The 20,748-nt window shown below is 46.1% G+C and overlaps 1 protein-coding gene across 1 annotated transcript in view; it reads right to left on the bottom strand.

The window, feature by feature from the left end:
- The window catches only part of LOC126109650 (short neuropeptide F), a 693,796-nt gene that overhangs the window by 218,730 nt on the left and 454,318 nt on the right, over window positions 1–20,748 (bottom strand). The window contains exon 2 of the mRNA XM_049914699.1: window positions 8,395–8,500. Within this exon, the coding sequence (XP_049770656.1) occupies window positions 8,395–8,488 (94 nt within the window). The 5' untranslated portion in view covers window positions 8,489–8,500. The remainder of the gene's footprint in view (window positions 1–8,394; window positions 8,501–20,748) is intronic.

Raw genomic sequence — 20,748 nt, 5'->3', positions numbered from 1 at the left:
GCCAACACCCGGCATCATGGTGTGGGGAGCGATCTCCTACACTGGCAGTACACCACTGGTGATCGTCGAGGGGACACTGAATAGTGCACGGTACATCCAAACCGTCATCGAACCCATCGTTCTACCATTCCTAGACCGGCAAGGGAACTTGCTGTTCCAACAGGACAATGCACGTCCGCATGTATCCCGTGCCACCCAACGTGCTCTAGAAGGTGTAAGTCAACTACCCTGGCCAGCAAGATCTCCGGATCTGTCCCCCATTGAGCATGTTTGGGACTGGATGGAGCGTCGTCTCACGCGGTCTGCACGTCCAGCACGAACGCTGGTCCAACTGAGGCGCCAGGTGGAAATGGCATGGCAAGCCGTTCCACAGGACTACATCCAGCATCTCTACGATCGTCTCCATGGGAGAATAGCAGCGTGCATTGCTGCGAAAGGTGGATATACACTGTACTAGTGCCGACATTGTGCATGCTCTATTGCCTGTGTCTATGTGCCTGTGGTTCTGTCAGTGTAATCATGTGATGTATCTGACCCCAGGAATGTGTCAATAAAGTTTCCCGTTCCTGGGACAATGAATTCACGGTGTTCTTATTTCAATTTCCAGGAGTGTATGTTGTAGTTACAGAGTAACTTGTCCGTACAGAACACACAGTTCACTGACTTATGACAGTGAACTGTGTGTTCTGTACGGACAAGTTACTCTGTAACTACAACATATGATCTGAAGATGGGCAGCTAGCCCGAAACCGGTAATTGAAAATAAAGAATAGCGATCGAAGACTGAAACTCCATATTTTACTTAATGAACGATCGCGGAATTCCCAGTGAGACAACTATGTCTAGTTTTGATAAACCAATTCGATGCGCCTGCGCAACGGCCCGATTGGCTAACTTCAATGGCAATTAATTTTGGAACGGCACAATGTATCGAATTTTCTGTCTTAACAATTATTCTTCAATTTCCCAGTACAAGCTTTTCAAGATTATTGCTGAGCATTTCCTCTATCTTATATAATAGGTGAATGAGGATGGTGTACGTAGATACACTGGTAAATATATCATTTGCAAACTGATAATTAGCCATCACAAGTCGTATGTTTTTAGGTTGGGTAGCAGCTCAAAGACATGTGGCAAGAGCAAGTCATTAATGCCCACTTTCCCCTGGCCAGCAGGCCAGGTGTTACAGTGTGCACAATTGGAAGAAAAACGGGTAACCTGTACTGACAGGAATAGTCCACTTAGTGGTGCAGTTATGACAGTGCAGAAAACATCGGTCACTAAATTATGTGACGTGTTTGTGGGAAGACAGTTCGATGCAGAGAAACAAAACCACAAATAGATATGTCTACATATTAAGGTACCACATATAAAAGTTTCTGCACTTACACCTGTTATATATAAGTTTTGCAAGAACTCCTGAAGGTAAACGTTGACTGTGGAATTTTATCACAGGCACAGTCCCTTTGACTATCAAGAGATGTCACTAAACCCGCCCAAAGTTGTGTACAACCATTTATGAGCAGCGCCTATCAAACGGAGGGGTTCCGACAGCCGATCACTTCCAGTCATTTCACCAGGAAGGAAGTACGCGGCTCGTGTTGTTGGCCAAGACGGCCAGTACCGCGATTCGATCGCGTCCGCATTGTGCCGGGAAGGGCTCTCAAGAAGGGAAGTGTCCAGGCGTGTCGGAGTGAACTAAAGCGAGGTTTTGTTCTGACATGAAGGAGATACAGAGAGATACAGGAACTGTCGATGACATGCTTCGCTCAGTCCGCCCAAGGGATACCACTGCAGTGGATGGCCGCTACGTAAGGATTATGGCTCGGAGGAACCCTGACAGCAACGCCACCATGTTGAATAATGCTTTTCGTGCAGCCACAGGACGTCGTGTTACGACTCAAACTGTGCGGAATAGGCTGCATGATGCGCAACTTCACTCCCGACGTCAATGGCGAGGTCCATCTTTGCAACCACGACACCATGCAGCGCGGTACAGATGGGCCCAACAACATGCCCAATGGACCGCTCAGGATTGGCATCACGTTCTCTTCACCAATGAGTGTCGCATATGCCGTCAATCAGACAATCGTCGGAGACGTGTTTGGAAGCAACCTGGTCAGACTGAACGTAGACACACTTTCCAGCGAGTGCTGCAAGGCTGATGTTTTGGGGTGGCATTATGTGGGGCCGACGTATGCTACTGGTGGTCGTGGAATGTGCCACAACGGCTGTGCGATACGTGAATGTTATACTCCGACCGACAGTGCAACAATATCGGCAGCATATTAGCGAGGCGTTCGTCTTCATGGACGACAGTTCACGCATCCATTGTGCATATCTTGTGAATGAATTCCTTCAGGATAACGACATCGCTCGACTAGAGTGGCCAGCATGTTCTCCAGACATGAACCCTATCGAACATGCCTGGGATAGGTTGAAAGGTGCTGTTTATGGACAACGTGACCCATCAACCACTCTGAGGGATCTACGCCGAATCGCCCTTGAGGAGTGTGACAATCTGGACCAACAACGCCTTTATGAACTTCTGGAGAGTATGCCACGACGAATATCGGCATGTACGAGGGCAGTTCAATAAGTAATGCAACACATTTTTTTTTCTGAAACAGGGGTTGTTTTATTCAGCATTGAAATACACCAGGTTATTCCCCAATCTTTTAACTACACAACACTATTTTTCAACGTAATCTCCATTCAATGCTACGGCCTTACGCCACCTTGAAATGAGTGCCTGTATGCCTGCACGGTACCATTCCACTGGTCGATGTCGGAGCCAACGTCGTACTGCATCAATAACTTCTTCATCATCCGCGTAGTGCCTCCCACGGATTGCGTCCTTCATTGGGCCAAACATGTGGAAATCCGACGGTGCGAGATCGGGGCTGTAGGGTGCATGAGAATGAACAGTCCACTGAAGTTTTGTGAGCTCCTCCCGGGTGCGAAGACTTGTGTGAGATCTTGCGTTGTCATGAAGAAGGAGAAGTTCGTTCAGATTTTTGTGCCTACGAACACGCTGAAGTCGTTTGTTCAATTTCTGAAGAGTAGCACAATACACTTCAGAGTTGATCGTTTGACCATGGGGAAGGACATCGAACAGAATAACCCCTTCAGCGTCCCAGAAGACTGTAACCGTGACTTTACCGGCTGAGGGTATGGCTTTAAACTTTTTCTTGGTAGGGGAGTGGGTGTGGCGCCACTCCATTGATTGCCGTTTTGTTTCAGATTCGAAGTGATGAACCCATGTTTCATCGCCTGTAACAATCTTTGACAAGAAATTGTCACCCTCAGCCACATGACGAGCAAGCAATTCCGCACAGATGGTTCTCCTTTGCTCTTTATGGTGTTCGGTTAGACAACGAGGGACCCAGCGGGAACAAACCTTTGAATATCCCAACTGGTGAACAATTGTGACAGCACTACCAACAGAGATGTCAAGTTGAGCACTGAGTTGTTTGATGGTGATCCGTCGATCATCTCGAACGAGTGTGTTCGCACGCTCCGCCATTGCAGGAGTCACAGCTGTGCACGGCCGGCCCGCACGCGGGAGATCAGACAGTCTTGCTTGACCTTGCGGCGATGATGACACACGATTTGCCCAACGACTCACCGTGCTTTTGTCCACTGCCAGATCACTGTAGACATTCTGCAAGCGCCTATGAATATCTGAGATGCCCTGGTTTTCCGCCAAAAGAAACTCGATCACTGCCCGTTGTTTGCAACGCACATCCGTTACAGACGCCATTTTAACAGCTTCGTACAGCGCTGCCACCTGTCGGAAGTCAATGAAACTATACGAGACGAAGTGGGAATGTTTGAAAATATTCCACAAGAAATTTCCGATTTTTTCAACCAAAATTGGCCGAGAAAAAAAATGTGTTGCATTACTTATTGAACTGCCCTCGTATTAATGCAAGAGGACGTGCTACTGGGTATTGGAGGTACCGGTGTGTACAGCAGTCTGGACAACCTACTCTGAAGGTCTCGTTACATGATGGTACAACATGGAATGTGTGGTTTTCATGAGCAATAAGAATGGCAGAAATGATGTTTATGTTGATCTCTATTACAGTTTTCTGTACAGGTTTCGGAACTCTCGGAACCGACGTGATTCAAAACTTTTTTGATGTGTGGATGTTCACTTCTAACTGATAACTAGCAAGTGGCCCTGGCTTCGCATGAGCAGCACTAAGTTTCTACAGCTGTGTGACTTCTCTGGCATAGTTGTAATAACATACAGAACCCCTCCTTGTGATTCAGTCTATCTATTAGCCAAAATCCCTACAGTCATTCCTGAGGTTACCCTTTACATACAGCTAGAGGACCAGAGCAGGAGATCTTTAAGTTATAATATGAACAGATAACAGTCATGATTAACATTGTGCGTGTAGCGGAAGTGCTGTGTACCCTCGGCTACACTCGCGCCCTCGTGTGCGCGCTCTCCTTTCGATGCTGGTATAGTACACTCGTAACCGACAAGTGGCGAGTTCTGAGTTAGGCTGGTAGCGGCACATGCTGACAAGTTCGGTCTCTCAGCGTACAGAAATGGCCAGTTCGGAGATGACGTCATAGGCCACGCCCATGAGGACCCACGAGAAATGCGGGCCGCACATCGAACTTGTGACGTCACAGTAGTCGCCGTGCTATACATAGCAAACGCCCGGCTCCGTGCAGAGTCCACGAGAGATCAATGTGTCAATGAAAAGATACGCACTAAATACTAACTTTGTCATGTGCTGTCGAGAGCTTACATGTATTGAACACAGAGTTCAGAATTAATAAACTCCCCTGAAATAGTAACTCGTGTCTCGGCACTCGTAAGACTGGCAGTGTCACGTTGTGCGATGCACGCCACAGGGCCTGCATAACCCTATTGCCCAGTCCTTCTGGCGAGTTTAGAGAGCTAATTTCTGATCTTTGCTGGACAGCTACAGGCCAAATAAATACACTCCTGGAAATGGAAAAAAGAACACATTGACACCGATGTGTCAGACCCACCATACTTGCTCCGGACACTGCGAGAGGGCTGTACAAGCAATGATCACACGCACGGCACAGCGGACACACCAGGAACCGCGGTGTTGGCCGTCGAATGGCGCTAGCTGCGCAGCATTTGTGCACCGCCGCCGTCAGTGTCAGCCAGTTTGCCGTGGCATACGGAGCTCCATCGCAGTCTTTAACACTGGTAGCATGCAGCGACAGCGTGGACGTGAACCGTATGTGCAGTTGACGGACTTTGAGCGAGGGCGTATAGTGGCCATGCGGGAGGCCGGGTGGACGTACCGCCGAATTGCTCAACACGTGGGGCGTGAGGTCTCCACAGTACATCGATGTTATCGGCAGTGGTCGGCGGAAGGTGCACGTGCCCGTCGACCTGGGACCGGACCGCAGCGACGCACGGATGCACGCCAAGACCGTAGGATCCTACGCAGTGCCGTAGGGGACCGCACCGCCACTTCCCAGCAAATTAGGGACACTGTTGCTCCTGGGGTATCGGCGAGGACCATTCGCAACCGTCTCCATGAAGCTGGGCTACGGTCCCGCACACCGTTAGGCCGTCTTCCGCTCACGGCCCAACATCGTGCAGCCCGCCTCCAGTGGTGTCGCGACAGGCGTGAATGGAGGGACGAATGGAGACGTGTCGTCTTCAGCGATGAGAGTCGCTTCTGCCTTGGTGCCAATGATGGTCGTATGCGTGTTTGGCGCCGTGCAGGTGAGCGCCACAATCAGGACTGCATACGACCGAGGCACACAGGGCCAACACCCAGCATCATGGTGCGGGGAGCGATCTCCTACACTGGCCGTACACCACTGGTGATCGTCGAGGGGACACTGAATAGTGCACGGTACATCCAAACCGTCATCGAACCCATCGTTCTACCATTCCTAGACCGGCAAGGGAACTTGCTGTTCCAACAGGACAATGCACGTCCGCATGTATCCCGTGCCACCCAACGTGCTCTAGAAGGTGTAAGTCAACTACCCTGGCCAGCAAGATCTCCGGATCTGTCCCCCATTGAGCATGTTTGGGACTGGATGAAGCGTCGTCTCACGCGGTCTGCACGTCCAGCACGAACGCTGGTCCAACTGAGACGCCAGGTGGAAATGGCATGGCAAGCCGTTCCACAGGACTACATCCAGCATCTCTACGATCGTCTCCATGGGAGAATAGCAGCCTGCATTGCTGCGAAAGGTGGATATACACTGTACTAGTGCCGACATTGTGCATGCTCTGTTGCCTGTGTCTATGTGCCTGTGGTTCTGTCAGTGTGATCATGCGATGTATCTGACCCCAGGAATGTGTCAATAAAGTTTCCCCTTCCTGGGACAATGAATTCACGGTGTTCTTATTTCAATTTCCAGGAGTGTAACATGACCTTGCTTTTGTCCTGTCATAGAACTCGCTTATTTGAAAAGTACGAAAGACAATAATGTCTCTTTCATTAAAGCTCCCCATTCCTCCAACTGAAGCCTCTTTGTATCCAGGATAACATACTATTGCAACTGTCACCCATCCATTTCCATGATCGTAGTCAGCTATATTATCAGTTGTTAAGTTACTCCACAAAACGCCCTCGAATCATCACTAGTGACGATTCCTTTGAGCAAGTCATCGCATTCTGTGGCGTTGAGCATTAAGTGATCCAAGCTTGTCATCATTCGCTGGCCCTTGTGGTTGTCTGTCAGGTTCCTAGATACCCAGCCAGCATTAACTTTACGATATTCCAGCGTGTCATGAACAGCGTCATCCATCGGACCATGCGAAATATTGAGCTGCTGCGATAAGGTTCGCAGCTGTACACATCTGTTGTTCAGGACTGCTGCGCCAATGGCTCCCACTTCCTGCAGGTGTTACCGACCGCACGGAGCGGGGCGGATCAAAGAGGTTTACACACCCCCTTGGAAGAACACACACCACCAGGGGACGTTGCTAAGGTCCGCACTGTCGTCCCCGTACACGCCACACATGTTCCTGTAAATTTCACTCGGTTTAAGTCCATTTGCCTGGAAATGTCGAACTACACTTCACTATTCTCCACGAGCTGACGACATACGCCCCAGGTTTGTTTTGTAGTTCAGACAAGGCTTCAAATTATTTTAACTGAATCATTTTAAGTGAATCACCCGTGGGTTCTTGGTGAGATTAACTAAACAAATACTGTTTTTCTGCCTTGTTTCCAAAGCTTTATTATGGTTACTGCAGAGTCTAGTGTTCTGGTGGTAAGCATATTGCTTATTCCAAAGATGATAAAGAAAAAAATAAACATGTCAACATCTTAATGTATCGATCCTTGGGTTCGTGTGAAATTATTTCAAGGAGCTTTTTTTTGACAAATTACACAATTCAGGAATTACACTAACACGACTAAACATACCAAGGAATAAAGTTATGCATCATCCAGTTAGAAATTCTAGAAATAAAAAAAATCAGACGTGTATATCTGCACACCTGTTATTAAATGAGGAACCCAAATTAATCATGATATTGTAACTGCTAGATAGAAGTAAAACTTTGGACCTCATCCATGAGTAGATAAAAGTATTAGGCTGATTTCCTGGTATGTTTACTCATGTTAGTCTAAAATGTTCAAATGTGTGTGAAATCTTATGGGACTTAACTACTAACGTCATCAGTCCCTAAGCTTACACACTACTTAACCTAAATTATCCTAAGGACAAACACACACACCCATGCCCGAGGAAGGACTCGAACCTCCGCCGGGACCAGCCGCACAGTCCATGACTGCAGCACCCTAGACCACTCGGCTAATCCCACGCGGCATGTTAGTCTAATTGCTGAATTGCATAATTCCATATGTAATTTGACAAAAACAGTTAATAAATAAAAGAATAAAAAAGTGGTTGAAGTAATTTCACTAAAAGCCAAGGATCGATATGTTAAGGAATTTGTATTTGCACAGTCATCATGTTTATCTTTGATTTATTACCTCTGGAATCAGTAATGTACTTGAAAATGGTCTTATAGCCCGAAACGTAGGTTGTGCAGTAACTATAACAAAATTTGTGAAACAAAGCAAAAAAACAGTATTTGTTTAGTTAAACTTCAAATTATCTTTCGCTAGAGCTGTGCATGGAAACAAAATACACTCTTCAGCGCAAACTTCAATCCGTATCGTCGTGAAATTTTAAAATTCCGGCTGCAGTACCAGGGTATAAATAAATTCTTCTGCCTTATTTTCCGATTCGCGCTCGTGTAATAAAAAACGAGCAGCCCGCGAAACAATTCTGTGTTGGGGTGAGTCATTAAAGCATCGATATTCCATTCCTGTGGTCCCGGTATTCATGCACAGCTGGCATTCCGGGGCGCCTGAATGCGTGCAGGAAGGGCGGGCTGGAGACCGCTCCGGTACTCACTGTCATAGTCTGGGTAGCTGGGAGCAGAGGCTGCCAAAGCGGCCACCAGGAGCAGCACCAGCGCCACCTTGCACACAGCGGACGTCGATGCCATCGCGATGAGTGTCTGCAACATAAGCACAGCGGAGCCAGGTTAGCCGAAGTGCAGTGTGAGCGTTAGTAGAGAGCTGGATTCGCAACTTTTAAGGAGTTTTTGGCTGCAAAATACTAACACGAATCCTTTACAGACGAATGGAAAAACTGGTGGAAGCCGACCTCGGGGACGATCAGTTTGGATTCCGTAGAAATGTTGGAACAAGTGAGGCAATACTGACCCTACGACTTATCTTAGAAAATAGATTGAGGAAAGGCAAACATACGTTTCTAGCGTTTGTAGACTTAGAGAAAGCTTTTGACAATATTGACTGGAATACTCTCTTTCGAATTCTGAAGGTGGCACGGATCAAATAAAGGGAGCGGAAGGCTATTTACAATTTGTACAGAAACCAGATGGCAGTTATAAGAGTCGAGGGACACGAAAGGGAAGCAGTGGTTGGGAAGGGAGTGAGACAGGGTAGTAGCCTACCCCCGATGTTATTCAATCTGTATATTGAGCAAGCAGTAAAGGAAACAAAAGAAAAATTCGGAGTAGCTATTAAAATCCATGGAGAAGAAATAGAAAAACTTTGAGGTTCGCCGATGATATTGCGTTTCTGTCAGAGACAGCTAAGGAGTTGGAAGAGTAGCTGAACCAAATGGACAGTATCTTGAAGGGAGGATATAACATGAACATCAACAATGGAAAAACGAGGATAATGGAATGCATGGGAATTAAGTCAGGTGATGCTGCGGGAATTAGATTAGGAAATGAGACTCTTAAAGTAGTAAATGTGTTTTGCTATTTGGGGAGGAAAATAACTAATGATGGTCGAAGTAGAGACGATATAAAATGTAGGCTGGCAATAGCAAGGAAAGTGTTTCTGAAGAAGAGAAATAGTTTGGACAAGAAGAGAATAGAAGCTTTCGAAATATGGTGCTACAGAAGAATGCTGAAGATTAGATGGGTAGATCACATAAATAATGAGGAGGTACTGAACAGAATTTGAGAGAACAGAAATTTGTGGCACAACTTGACTAGAAGAAGGGATCCGTTGGTAGGGCATATTCGGAGGCATAAATTGATCACCAATTTAGTACTGGAGGGCAGCGTGGAGGGTAAAAATCGTAGAGGGAGACCAAGAGATGAATACACTAAACAGATTGAGAAGGATATAGGTTGCAGTAGGTACTGGGAGGTGAAGAAGCTTGCACAGGATAGAGTAGCATGGAGAGCTGCATCAAACCAATCTCAGGACTGAAGACAACAACAACAACAACAAGGAGTTTTTATTTATTTTTTCATTGTTTTACGGTTCCGTACCTCAATCGGTAACAACGGAACCATTATGGGACCACTTTGTTGTCTGTCCGTTCATCTGCCTGTCCGACTATTAGAACACGTTTTTCTGAGGAACGGGTAGACGTATCAAGCTGAAATTTGTGTCACATATTGAGATCTATCCTTCCTTGGCAGTGTAAAGCACTGAAACTTCTGACTCAATGCTGTCAGAAGATAAAGCCATTCATGTCACATATTTTGATACAAACCACTCACCTAAACCTACAGGGAGTAGGGAGTCATGAATTTCGTATGAATGAAGGCTTCTCAGTACAACCAAAATCCGAATACTGTAAATTTTGTATCGTATCACACGAAAAAAAAAATTGTTGTTATTTCGTATCTGACTGTCTGTGTGCCAGTCTGTCTGTCAAGACACTTTTTTCTGACGAACGGGTGTATGTAGCAAGTTGAATTTATGTCACGTAATAATGCCTAGATTACTTGGCGGTGTAATAAACTTTAGCTTCTAAGTCAATGCAGTCAAAAGGTACGGCCATCTAGGTCACGCATCTTGATACTCGAAAACTCACTCATCGAAACCTATGGGGCACTTCCCATTGGTCTACAATGATGAAATTTTGCAAGAAGTAAGTTTTCACAGTACAAATGAAGGAAAAGATCCGAAAATTGTTAATTGTAATTATATCACATGAAAAAAAATTTTGTTTTGTTATTTGTTACCTGACGTCAAACTCGAAATAAAACAAGCAGTAATTCTTCATTCAGGGTGACTGGGTCGCAATGGTAAAAATAATGATAATAATAATCAGGCAAGGGGTGACTTTAGTGCTCATATGAGGCGTTTCGGAATTTATCCACACAGGAGCGATTCACATACAACTTGACACGCCATGCCTGCGTCCGGTAATCGCTCCTGGATACCTTGTGATGCATAAATTGCGAAAGGCGACACGTGAGCAATAAAGTCATTCCTTGCCTGGTATTTGGCTTTTACTATTGCGACCCAGTCGATGTGACTGTGCAACTACTGACTATTATAACAATGGTCACCTGCCTCCTGCGAGACTTTATGTCACATTTGTATTACTGAAATAAAAAAATCTTGGAATTTACATCTACATGGATACTCTGCAAATCACATTCTAGTGCCTAGCAGAGGGTTCATCGACCACCTCCACAATTCTCTATTATTCCAATCTCTTACAGCGCGCGGAAAGAACGAACACATATATCTTTCCGTACGAGCTTTCAGTATTGGAGTCGGAATTTAGACATGCTTTCAGTGACTAAAAATCAGATAAGACAGAAGGGATAGGAAACATTCAATAGAAATTTCTAAAATCACTGACGGAAGTGGGAAGAAAACGACTATAAATGTTGGTGTGAAGAATTTGAGACTGACGACACAGCGTCAGACTTCCGGAAAAACGTCTTCCACACAGTATCGTAGATAGCAGCTGCGGACAATTGCGAAAATTATTGCACAATCAGGTTCACAGCACATGCTTCCAAGTTGCTGACAAGAATAATATACACAAGATCGAAAAAAATTTGACCATTTGTCAGATGACAATAAACTTGGCTTTAGGAAAGGTAAAGGCACCACCAAGGCAGGCCTAACGTTGCGTTTGATAATCGAAGCAAGACTGAAGAAAAATTAAGACATCTTTACAGGATTTGTAGACCTACAAAAAGCACTCGACAAAGTAAAATGGCGCAAGGTGCTCGAAATTATGAGAAACATAGGAGTAAGCTGTAGGGACATACGGGCAATATACGGAGTCCAGTCACAGTAATGTGACCACCGCCTGTGTTCATAGTTATCACCATCAGTGTTCTGCCAAAAGGCAGGTTTTCACATGGTGGTTCTCCAGGCTGTCCGGTCTTCTGCCATCCTCTTCAGGTCTGCATAATTTCCTCTTCCCTTTATGTCGTCTGTCATCTTGTATCTCCTTCTTCCTCTCAGTCTTCTCCTGCAAACCAATCCTTCCAAAGCATCTACTAGCAAGCGCTCCCTTCTCAATCAATGTCCCAATCAGTTCTTTTCCCTTTCTCTTACAACCTTCAGCAGACATCTTCTCTCGCCAACCCTTTCCAATACCCTTTCATTGCTCACTCTTTCCATCCAACTTATTCTCTCCATTCTCCTCCACATCCACATCTCAAATGCTTCTAACCTTTTTTCATCCTCTCGTCTCAGCGTCCATGTTTCTGCTCCATATAGTGTCACACTACAGACAAAACATTTGCCAAGCCTTTTCCTTAGTCCTTTATCTAATTTGCCACGTAAGAGTCTCCTCTTTCTGTTGAATGCCTCCTTCGCTATGGCAATTCGAGTTTTCACCTCGTGGTGACATCTCCAGTCTTCAGTTATTGTGCTTCCGAGATATTAAAATTAACTTATTTGGCTAATGGTAGATTGTCCTATTTTAATATTGGATAGTCTGCGTCTTGTACTGATGACCATAGTCTTAGTTTTTGCTGTGTTTATTTGCATCCCATATTCCACACAAGCTTCATTCAGATCTTTGACCATGTTATTCACTGTCCGCTCACTTTCTGCCTGGTATCATGGTATTATCAGTGTTCAGAGTAATGTGCAATAATCACTCACAGACGGTAGGTGGCAGCACTAGCAATGGAGGGTACATAAAGCGTGTCTGTGGGACGCGAAAAGACACCACAGCCGTTGTCGTAATACGGTAACGGAGCGATTTATCTGACGTCCAAAAGGGCATAGTCATCGGGTTCAAGGCCAAGGGTGGAAGCATTTCGGAAACGACTAAGTCTGCATCCTGTTCACATGCCACCGTGGTCGAAGTACAACATGTATCACAGTCTGGCGATATCCAAAACCGGCTCAAAGACGACTGTGGTGTACCACGGGCCGTAGATGACTGGGGTGAAAGGTGGCCGGGGAGATGTGGTCGGGCGAACACGCGTGCAACCGTTCAGCAACTGACCACCCAGATGAAACAAGGGGGCTATGAACAGTGTCTCCTCAACTGTCATTTAGCAAACGTTGCTGAATAAGGGCCCCCGCAGCCGCAGCCGTGCAACCGTTCAGCAGCTGACCACCCAGATGAAACAAGGGGGCTGTGAACAGTGTCTCCTCAACTGTCATTTAGCGAACGTTGCTGAATAAGGGCCCCCGCAGCCGCAGACGTGCAACCGTTCAGCAGCTGACCACCCAGATGAAACAAGGGGGCTGTGAACAGTGTCTCCTCAACTGTCATTTAGCGAACATTGCTGAATAAGGGCCCCCGCAGCCGCAGCCATGCAACCGTTCAGCAGCTGACCGCCCAGATGAAACAAGGGGGCTGTGAACAGTGTCTCCTCAACTGTCATTTAGCGAACGTTGCTGAATAAGGGCCCCCGCAGCAGTGTCTGGTTCGTGTAGCCACGCTCACTGCTGTTGATCAGCAGCGCGCGCGATTAGCCGAGCGGTCTCAGGCGCTGCAGTCGTTGACTGTCATTTGGTCCCGGCGGAGGTTCGAGTCCTCCCTCGGGCATGGGTGTGTGTGTTTGTCTTTAGGATAATTTAGGTTAAGTAATGTGTAAGAGTCCGTTCCCGGGTTCGATTCCCGGAGGGGTGATTGATTTTCTCCGCCTCGTGATGACTGGGTGTTGTGTGATGTCCTTAGGTTAGTTAGGTTTACGTAGTTCTAAGTTCTAGGGGACTGATAACCATAGAGGTTAAGTCCCATAGTGCTCAGAGCCATCTGAACCAATGTGTAAGCTTAGGGACTGATGACCTTAGCAGTTAAGTTCCATAAGATTTCACACACATTTGTTGATCAGCGAAGAAGGCTGGAATTTGCACCACCGTACCGCAACTGGACTTCGACTGAGTGCCGACAAGTGGTCTTTTCGGATGAACCACGTTTCATGCTCCATCTTACAACTGGTCGTTTCCGTGTACGGCGTGAAAAATCTGAAAGCGAACACCCTGCAACGATCGTCAGAAGACGGAGGACGGAGCATTATGGTCTGAAGGATGTTTTCGTCGCATTCCCTGGGTGATATCGTCATCCTAAAGGCGCAATGGATCAACACAAGTAGGCATCTATCCTTGGGGGACGGCCGGTGTGGCCGAGCGGTTCTAGGCGCTTCAGTCCGGAACCACGCAGGTGCTCCGGTTGCAGCTTCGAATCCAGCCTCGGGCATGGTTGTGTGTGATGTCCTTAGGTTGGTTAGGTTTAAGTAGTTCTAAGTCCAAGCAAAACGAAGATAATGGAATGTATTCGAATTAAGTCGGGTGATGCTGGGGGAAACAGATTAGGAAATGAGACACTTAAAGGAGTAAAGAAGTTTTGCTATTTGGGGAGCAAAATAGCTGATGAGAGTCGAAGTAGAGAGGATATAAAATTTAGACTGGCAATGGCAAGGAAAGCGTTTCTGAAGAAGAGAAATTTGTTAACATCGAGTATAGATTTAAGTGTCAGGAAGTCGTTTCTGAGAGTATTTGTATGGAGTGTAGCCACGTATGGAAGTGAAACATGGACGATAAATAGTTAGGACAAGAAGAGAATAGAAGCTTTCGAAATGTGGTGCTGCAGAAGAATGCTGTAGATTAGATGGGTAGATCAAATAACTAATGAGGAGGTATTGAATAGAATTGGGGAGAAGAGGAGTTTGTGGCACAACTTGACTAGAAGAAGGGACCGGTTGGTAGGACATATTCTGAGGCATCAAGGGATTACCAATTTAGCATTGGAGGGCAGCGTGGAGGGTAAAAATCCTAGAGGGGGACCAAGAGATGAATGCACTAAGCAGATTTAGAAGGATGTTGGTTGCAGTAAGTACCGGGAGATGAAGAAGCTTGTACAGGATAGGGTAGCATGGAGAGCTGCATCAAACCAGTCTCAGGACTGAAGACCACAACAACAACGACAAAGTCTAGGGGACTGATGACCTCAGATGTTAAGTCCCATAATGCTTAGAGCCATTTGAACCATTTTTTTTTATCCTTGGGGACTAAGCAGTTTGCTTTTCTCCGGCATGATGCTATCTACTTGCGGGACAATGCAACGTGTTATACAGCTCCCAGAGTGGCTTCAAGAGCGCCACGATAAGTTCACCATACTTCACTGGCCACCAGACTCCGTGAATTCAAACCCAGCTGAGAACCTGTGCTACCACCTTGGGCGGTCTGCACGCGTCACGGGTGGTGTACCGAGAAACCTAGCGCAGCTGGTCACCGTAGTGGAGTTTTCATGGCTCCGCATCCCTGTCGGTACCTTCCATAACCTCAGTGACTCTCTTCCAGCACGCCCGCAGCGGTCCGTACCGCAAAAAGTCGGTTTTTCAGGCTTTTGACTGGTGTTCACATCGATGTGACTAGACAGTGTACTATATGCACAAGAACCAGAAGGGAACTGTAAGACTGGAAGGTAAAGGTCGAAGTGCTTGGATTAAAAAGGTGGAAATGCTAAGATGAAGTCTTTCGCCTCTAGTGGTCAATCTACTCGCAGAAGAAGCAATGACGGAAATAAAAGAAAGGTCCAAGAGTGCAATTAAAATCCAAGGTAAAAGGACACCAGTGAAAAGAATTGATGGTGATATTGCTATCCTCGGTGAAAGTAAAGAATAATTCTACATCTACATCTACATCTACATTTATACTCCGCAAGCCACCCAACGGTGTGTGGCGGAGGGCACTTTACGTCCCACTGTCATTACCTCCCTTTCCTGTTCCAGTCGCGTATGGTTCGCGGGAAAAACGACTGTCTGAAAGACTCCGTGCGCGCTCGAATCTCTTTAATTTTACATTCTTGATCTCCTCGGGAGGTATAAGTAGGGGGAAGCAATATATTCGATACCTAATCCAGAAACGCACCCTCTCGAAACCTGGACAGCAAGCTACACAGCGATGCAGAGCGCCTCTCTTGCAGAGTCTGCCACTTGAGTTTACTAAACATCTCCGTAACGCTATCACGGTTACCAAATAACCCTGTGACGAAACGCGCCGCTCTTCTTTGGATCTTCTCTATCTCCTCTGTCAACCCGATCTGGTTCGGATCCCACACTGACGAGCAATACTCAAGTATAGGTCGAACGAGTGTTTTGTAAGCCACCTCCTTTGTTGATGGACTACATTTTCTAAGGACTCTCCCAATGAATCTCAACCTGGCACCCGCCTTACCAACAATTAATTTTATATGATCATTCCACTTCAAATCGTTCCGCACGCATACTCCCAGATATTTTACAGAAGTAACTGCTACCAGTGTTTGTTCTGCTATCATATAATCATACAATAAAGGATCCTTCTTTCTATGTATTCGCAATACATTACATTTGTCTATGTTAAGGGTCAGTTGCCACTCCCAGCACCAAATGCCTATCCGCTGCATATCTTCCTGCATTTCGCTACAATTTTCTAATGCTGCAACTTCTCTGTATACTACAGCATCATCCGCGAAAAGCCGCATGGAACTTCCGACACTATCTACTAGGTCATTTATACATATTATGAAAAGCAATGGTCCCATAACACTCCCCTGTGGCACGCCAGAGGTTACTTTAACGTCTGTAGACGTCTCTCCATTGATAACAACATGCTGTGTTCTGTTTGCTAAAAACTCTTCAATCCAGCCACACAGCTGGTCTGATATTCCGTAGGCTCTTACTTTGTTTATCAGGCGACAGTGCGGAACTGTATCGAACGCCTTCCGGAAGTCAAGGAAAATAGCATCTACCTGGGAGCCTGTATCTAATATTTTCTGGGTCTCATGAACAAATAAAGCGAGTTGGGTCTCACACGATCGCTGTTTCCGGATTCCATGTTGATTCCTACATAGTAGATTCTGGGATTCCAAAAACGACATGATACTCGAGCAAAAAACATGTTCTAAAATTCTACAACAGATCGACGTCAGAGATATAGGTCTATAGTTTTGCGCATCTGCTCGACGATCCTTCTTGAAGACTGGGACTACCTGTGCTCTTTTCCAATCATTTGGAACCTTCCGTTCCTCTAGAGACTTGCGGTACACGGCTGTTAGAAGGGGGACAAGTTCTCTCGCGTACTCTGTGTAATTACAGGATCAGTTGAATGGAATGAAAAGTCTCGTAAGTACAGAATATGAAGTGAACCGAAGAAAGGCAATAGTAATGTGAAGTATCAGAAATGAGAACAGGGAGAGGCTTACCATTAAGACTGGAGATCAAGAAGTAGACAAAGTTAAAGAATTATGCTACCTTAGAAGGAAGGTACGTCACGGTGGAAGAAGAAAGGAGGGAATAAAAATCAGAGAAGCACAGACAAAATGATAAATCCACTGGTCTCAAACAAAGGTCTTAATTTGAGGAAAAGAATTCTAAGAATGTACGTTTGGAGCACACAGCGTTGTATAGTAGTGAATCATGACCTGCGAGAGAGCCGGAACAGAAGAGAATCGACCCGCTTGAGATGTGGTGCTGCACAATAATGTTGAAAATTAAGTGGGCTGATGAGGTAATGAATGCGAAAGTTCTCCGTACCCTCGGCGAAGAAAGGGATGTATGGAAAACTCTGACAAAAAGAGGGGACAGGATGACAGGACACGTCTTAAGGCATCAGGAAATAACTTTATGGTACAAGAGAGAGCTGTAGAGGGAGACAGAGACTAGAATGCATCAAGGAAATGGTTAAGGGCGTAGGTTTGCAAGTGGTACTTCGGGACGAAGAGCGTAGTACAGGAGAGGAATTCGTGGGGGGCCGTTTCGAACCAGTCACGAGACTGAAGACCAAGAGAAGCAGTTGGGTAAAAAGTGGACTGTAAACTCCCGATTAGCTCGCTCTTCCGCATCACGGTAAAGAATGAAATGTGCTAAAGTCAGCAACAACAACAACAAAAGTTGATGGTACAATTCTGGAGGCACATTAAGTAATATAGTGTGTGCAAAAAGTGTTACGAATAGTTTTAGCAGTAAAAAATTAATTCAATTTCAATATACACTGAAGCGCCAAAGAAATTCGTAAAGGCATGCATATTCAAATACAGATATATGCAAACAGGCAGGATACAGCCCTGCGGTTGACAACGCCTATGTAAGACGACAAGTTCCTGGCGCAGTTGTTAGATCGGTCTCTACTGCTACAATGGCAGGATAGCAAGATTTGAGTGAGTTTGAACGTGGTGTTATAGCCGGCGCACGAGCGATGAGGCACAACATCTCGGAAGTGGCGATGAAGTGGGGATTCTCCCATACCGTGAATATCAGGAATCCGATAAAACATCAAATCTCCGATGCGGCCGGGAAAAGGTCTTGCAACAACGGAACTAACGCCGACCTAAGAGAATCGTTCAACGTGACAGAAGTGCAACGCTTCCGCAAATTCCTGCAGATTTCAATGCTGGGCCTTCAATAACGGCCAGCGTACGAACCATTCAACGAAACATAATCGATACGGGCTTTCGGCCCAGTCGTGTACTTTTGACGACTGCACGACAGAAAGCTTTACGCCTCGCCTGGGGCCGCGAGAGATTAGCCGAGCGGTCTTAGGGCGCTGCAGTCATGGACTGTGCGGCTGGTCCCGGCGGAGGTTCGAGTCCTCCCTCGGGTATGGGTGTGTGTGTTTGTCCTTAGGATAATTTAGGTTAAGTAGTGTGTAAGCTTAGGGACTGATGACCTTAGCAGTTAAGTCCCATAAGATTTCACACACATTTGAACATTTTTGCCTCGCCTGGGCCGGTCAGCACCGTCATTGGACTGTTGGTGACTGGAAGCTGTTTCACAGAGGAAGACTGCACTGTAGTTCCTTCTCTAGATTGTCGCACAGATGACAAAATGGTAGATATCGAAATAGACGACAGAGGGATAGAGAAACAATTAAAATCGCTCAAAAGAGGAAAGGCCTCTGGACCTGATGGGATACCAGTTCAATTTTACACAGAGTACGCGAAGGAACTTGCCCCCCTTCTTGCAGCGGTGTACCGTAGGTCTCTAGAAGAGCGTAGCGTTCCAAAGGATTCGAAAAGGGCACAGGTCATCCCCGTTTTCAAGAAGGGACGTCGAACAGATGTGCAGAACTATAGACCTATATCTCTAACGTCGATCAGTTGTAGAATTTTGGAACACGTATTGTGTTCGAGTATAATGACTTTTCTGGAGACTAGAAATCTACTCTGTAGGAATCAGCATGGGTTTCGAAAAAGACGGTCATGTGAAACCCAGCTCGCGCTATTCGTCCACGAGACTCAGAGGGCCATAGACACGGGTTCACAGGTAGATGCCGTGTTTCTTGACTTTCGCAAGGCGTTCGATACAGATCCCCACAGTCGTTTAATGAACAAAGTAAGAACATATGGACTATCAGACCAATTGTGTGATTGGATTGAGGAGTTCCTAGATAACAGGACGCAGCATGTTATTCTCAATGGAGAGAAGTCTTCCGAAGTAAGAGTGATTTCAGGTGTGCCTCAGGGGAGTGTCATAGGACCGTTGCTATTCACAATATACATAAATGACCTGGTGGATGACATCGGAAGTTCACTGAGGCTTTTTGCAGATGATGCTGTGGTGTATCGAGAGGTTGTAACAATGGAAAATTGTACTGAAATGCAGGAGGATCTGCAGCGGATTGACGCATGCTGCAGGGAATGGCAACTGAATCTCAATGTAGACAAGTGTAATGTGCTGCGAATACACAGAAAGATAGATCCTTTATCATTTAGCTACAAAATAGCAGGTCAGCAACTGGCAGCAGTTAATACCATAAATTATTATTAGGAGTGATTTAAAATGGAATGATCATATAATGTTGATTGTCGGTAAAGCAGATGCCAGACTGAGATTCATTGGAAGAATCCTAAGGAAATGCAATCCGAAAACAAAGGAAGTAGGTTACAGTACGCTTGTTCGCCCACTGCTTGAATACTGCTCAGCAGTGTGGGATCCGTACCAGATAGGGTTGATACAAGACATAGAGAAGATCCAACGGAGAGCAGCGCGCTTCGTTACAGGATCATTTAGTAATCGCGAAAGCGTTACGGAGATGATAGATAAACTCCAGTGGAAGACTCTGCAGGAGAGACGCTCAGTAGCTCGGTACGGGCTTTTGTCAAAGTTTCGAGAACATACGTTCACCGAAGAGTCAAGCAGTATATTGCTCCCTCCTACGTATATCTCGCGAAGAGACCATGAGGATAAAATCAGAGAGATTAGAGCCCACGCAGAGGCATACCGGCAATCCTTCTTTCCACGAACAATACGAGACTGGAATAGAAGGGAGAACCGATAGAGGTACTGAAGGTACCCTCCGCCACACACCGTCAGGTGGCTTGCGGAGTATGGATGTAGATGTAGATGTAGAAAAATGTTGCCTGGTAGGACGGGTCTCGTTTCAAATTGTATCGAGAGGATGGACGTGTACGGATAGAGAGACAGCCTCATGAACCAATGGACGCTGTATGTCAGCAGGGGACTTTTGAAGCTGGTGGAGGCTCTGTAATGGTGTGGGGTGTGTGCAGTTAGAGTGACACGGGTCCCTTGATACGTCTTTTTTATTTATTTTATTTATGCACTTATTTTACCTGGCAAGATACGACTCTGACAGGTGACACGTACGTAAGCATCGTGTATGATCACCCGTATCGCTTCATGTCCGTTGTGCATTCCGTCGGACTTAGGCAATTCCAGCAGGACAATGCGACACCCCACACGTCTATAATAGCTAAAGAGTGGCTCCAGGAACGCTCTTCTGAGTTTAAACACGTCCCCTGGCCACCAAACTCCCCAGACATGTACATTAATGAGGGTATCTGGGATGCCTTGCAACGTGCCGTTCAGAAGAGATCTCCACCGCCTTGTACGTATTGCAGGACTCATGGTGTCAGTTGTCTTCAGCACTACTTCAGACATTAGTCAAGTCCATGCCACGTCGTGTTGCGGCACTTCTGCGTGCTCGTTGGGGCCCTGCCCGATGTTACGCAGGTGTACCAGCTTATTTGGCTCTTCAGTGTGTGAACAGGGAAAATGTAGTGAGG

Source organism: Schistocerca cancellata, chromosome 12, assembly GCF_023864275.1.
Source record: "Schistocerca cancellata isolate TAMUIC-IGC-003103 chromosome 12, iqSchCanc2.1, whole genome shotgun sequence".
NCBI lineage: Eukaryota > Metazoa > Arthropoda > Insecta > Orthoptera > Acrididae > Schistocerca > Schistocerca cancellata.
This window is presented reverse-complemented; position numbering and strand designations above follow the sequence as displayed.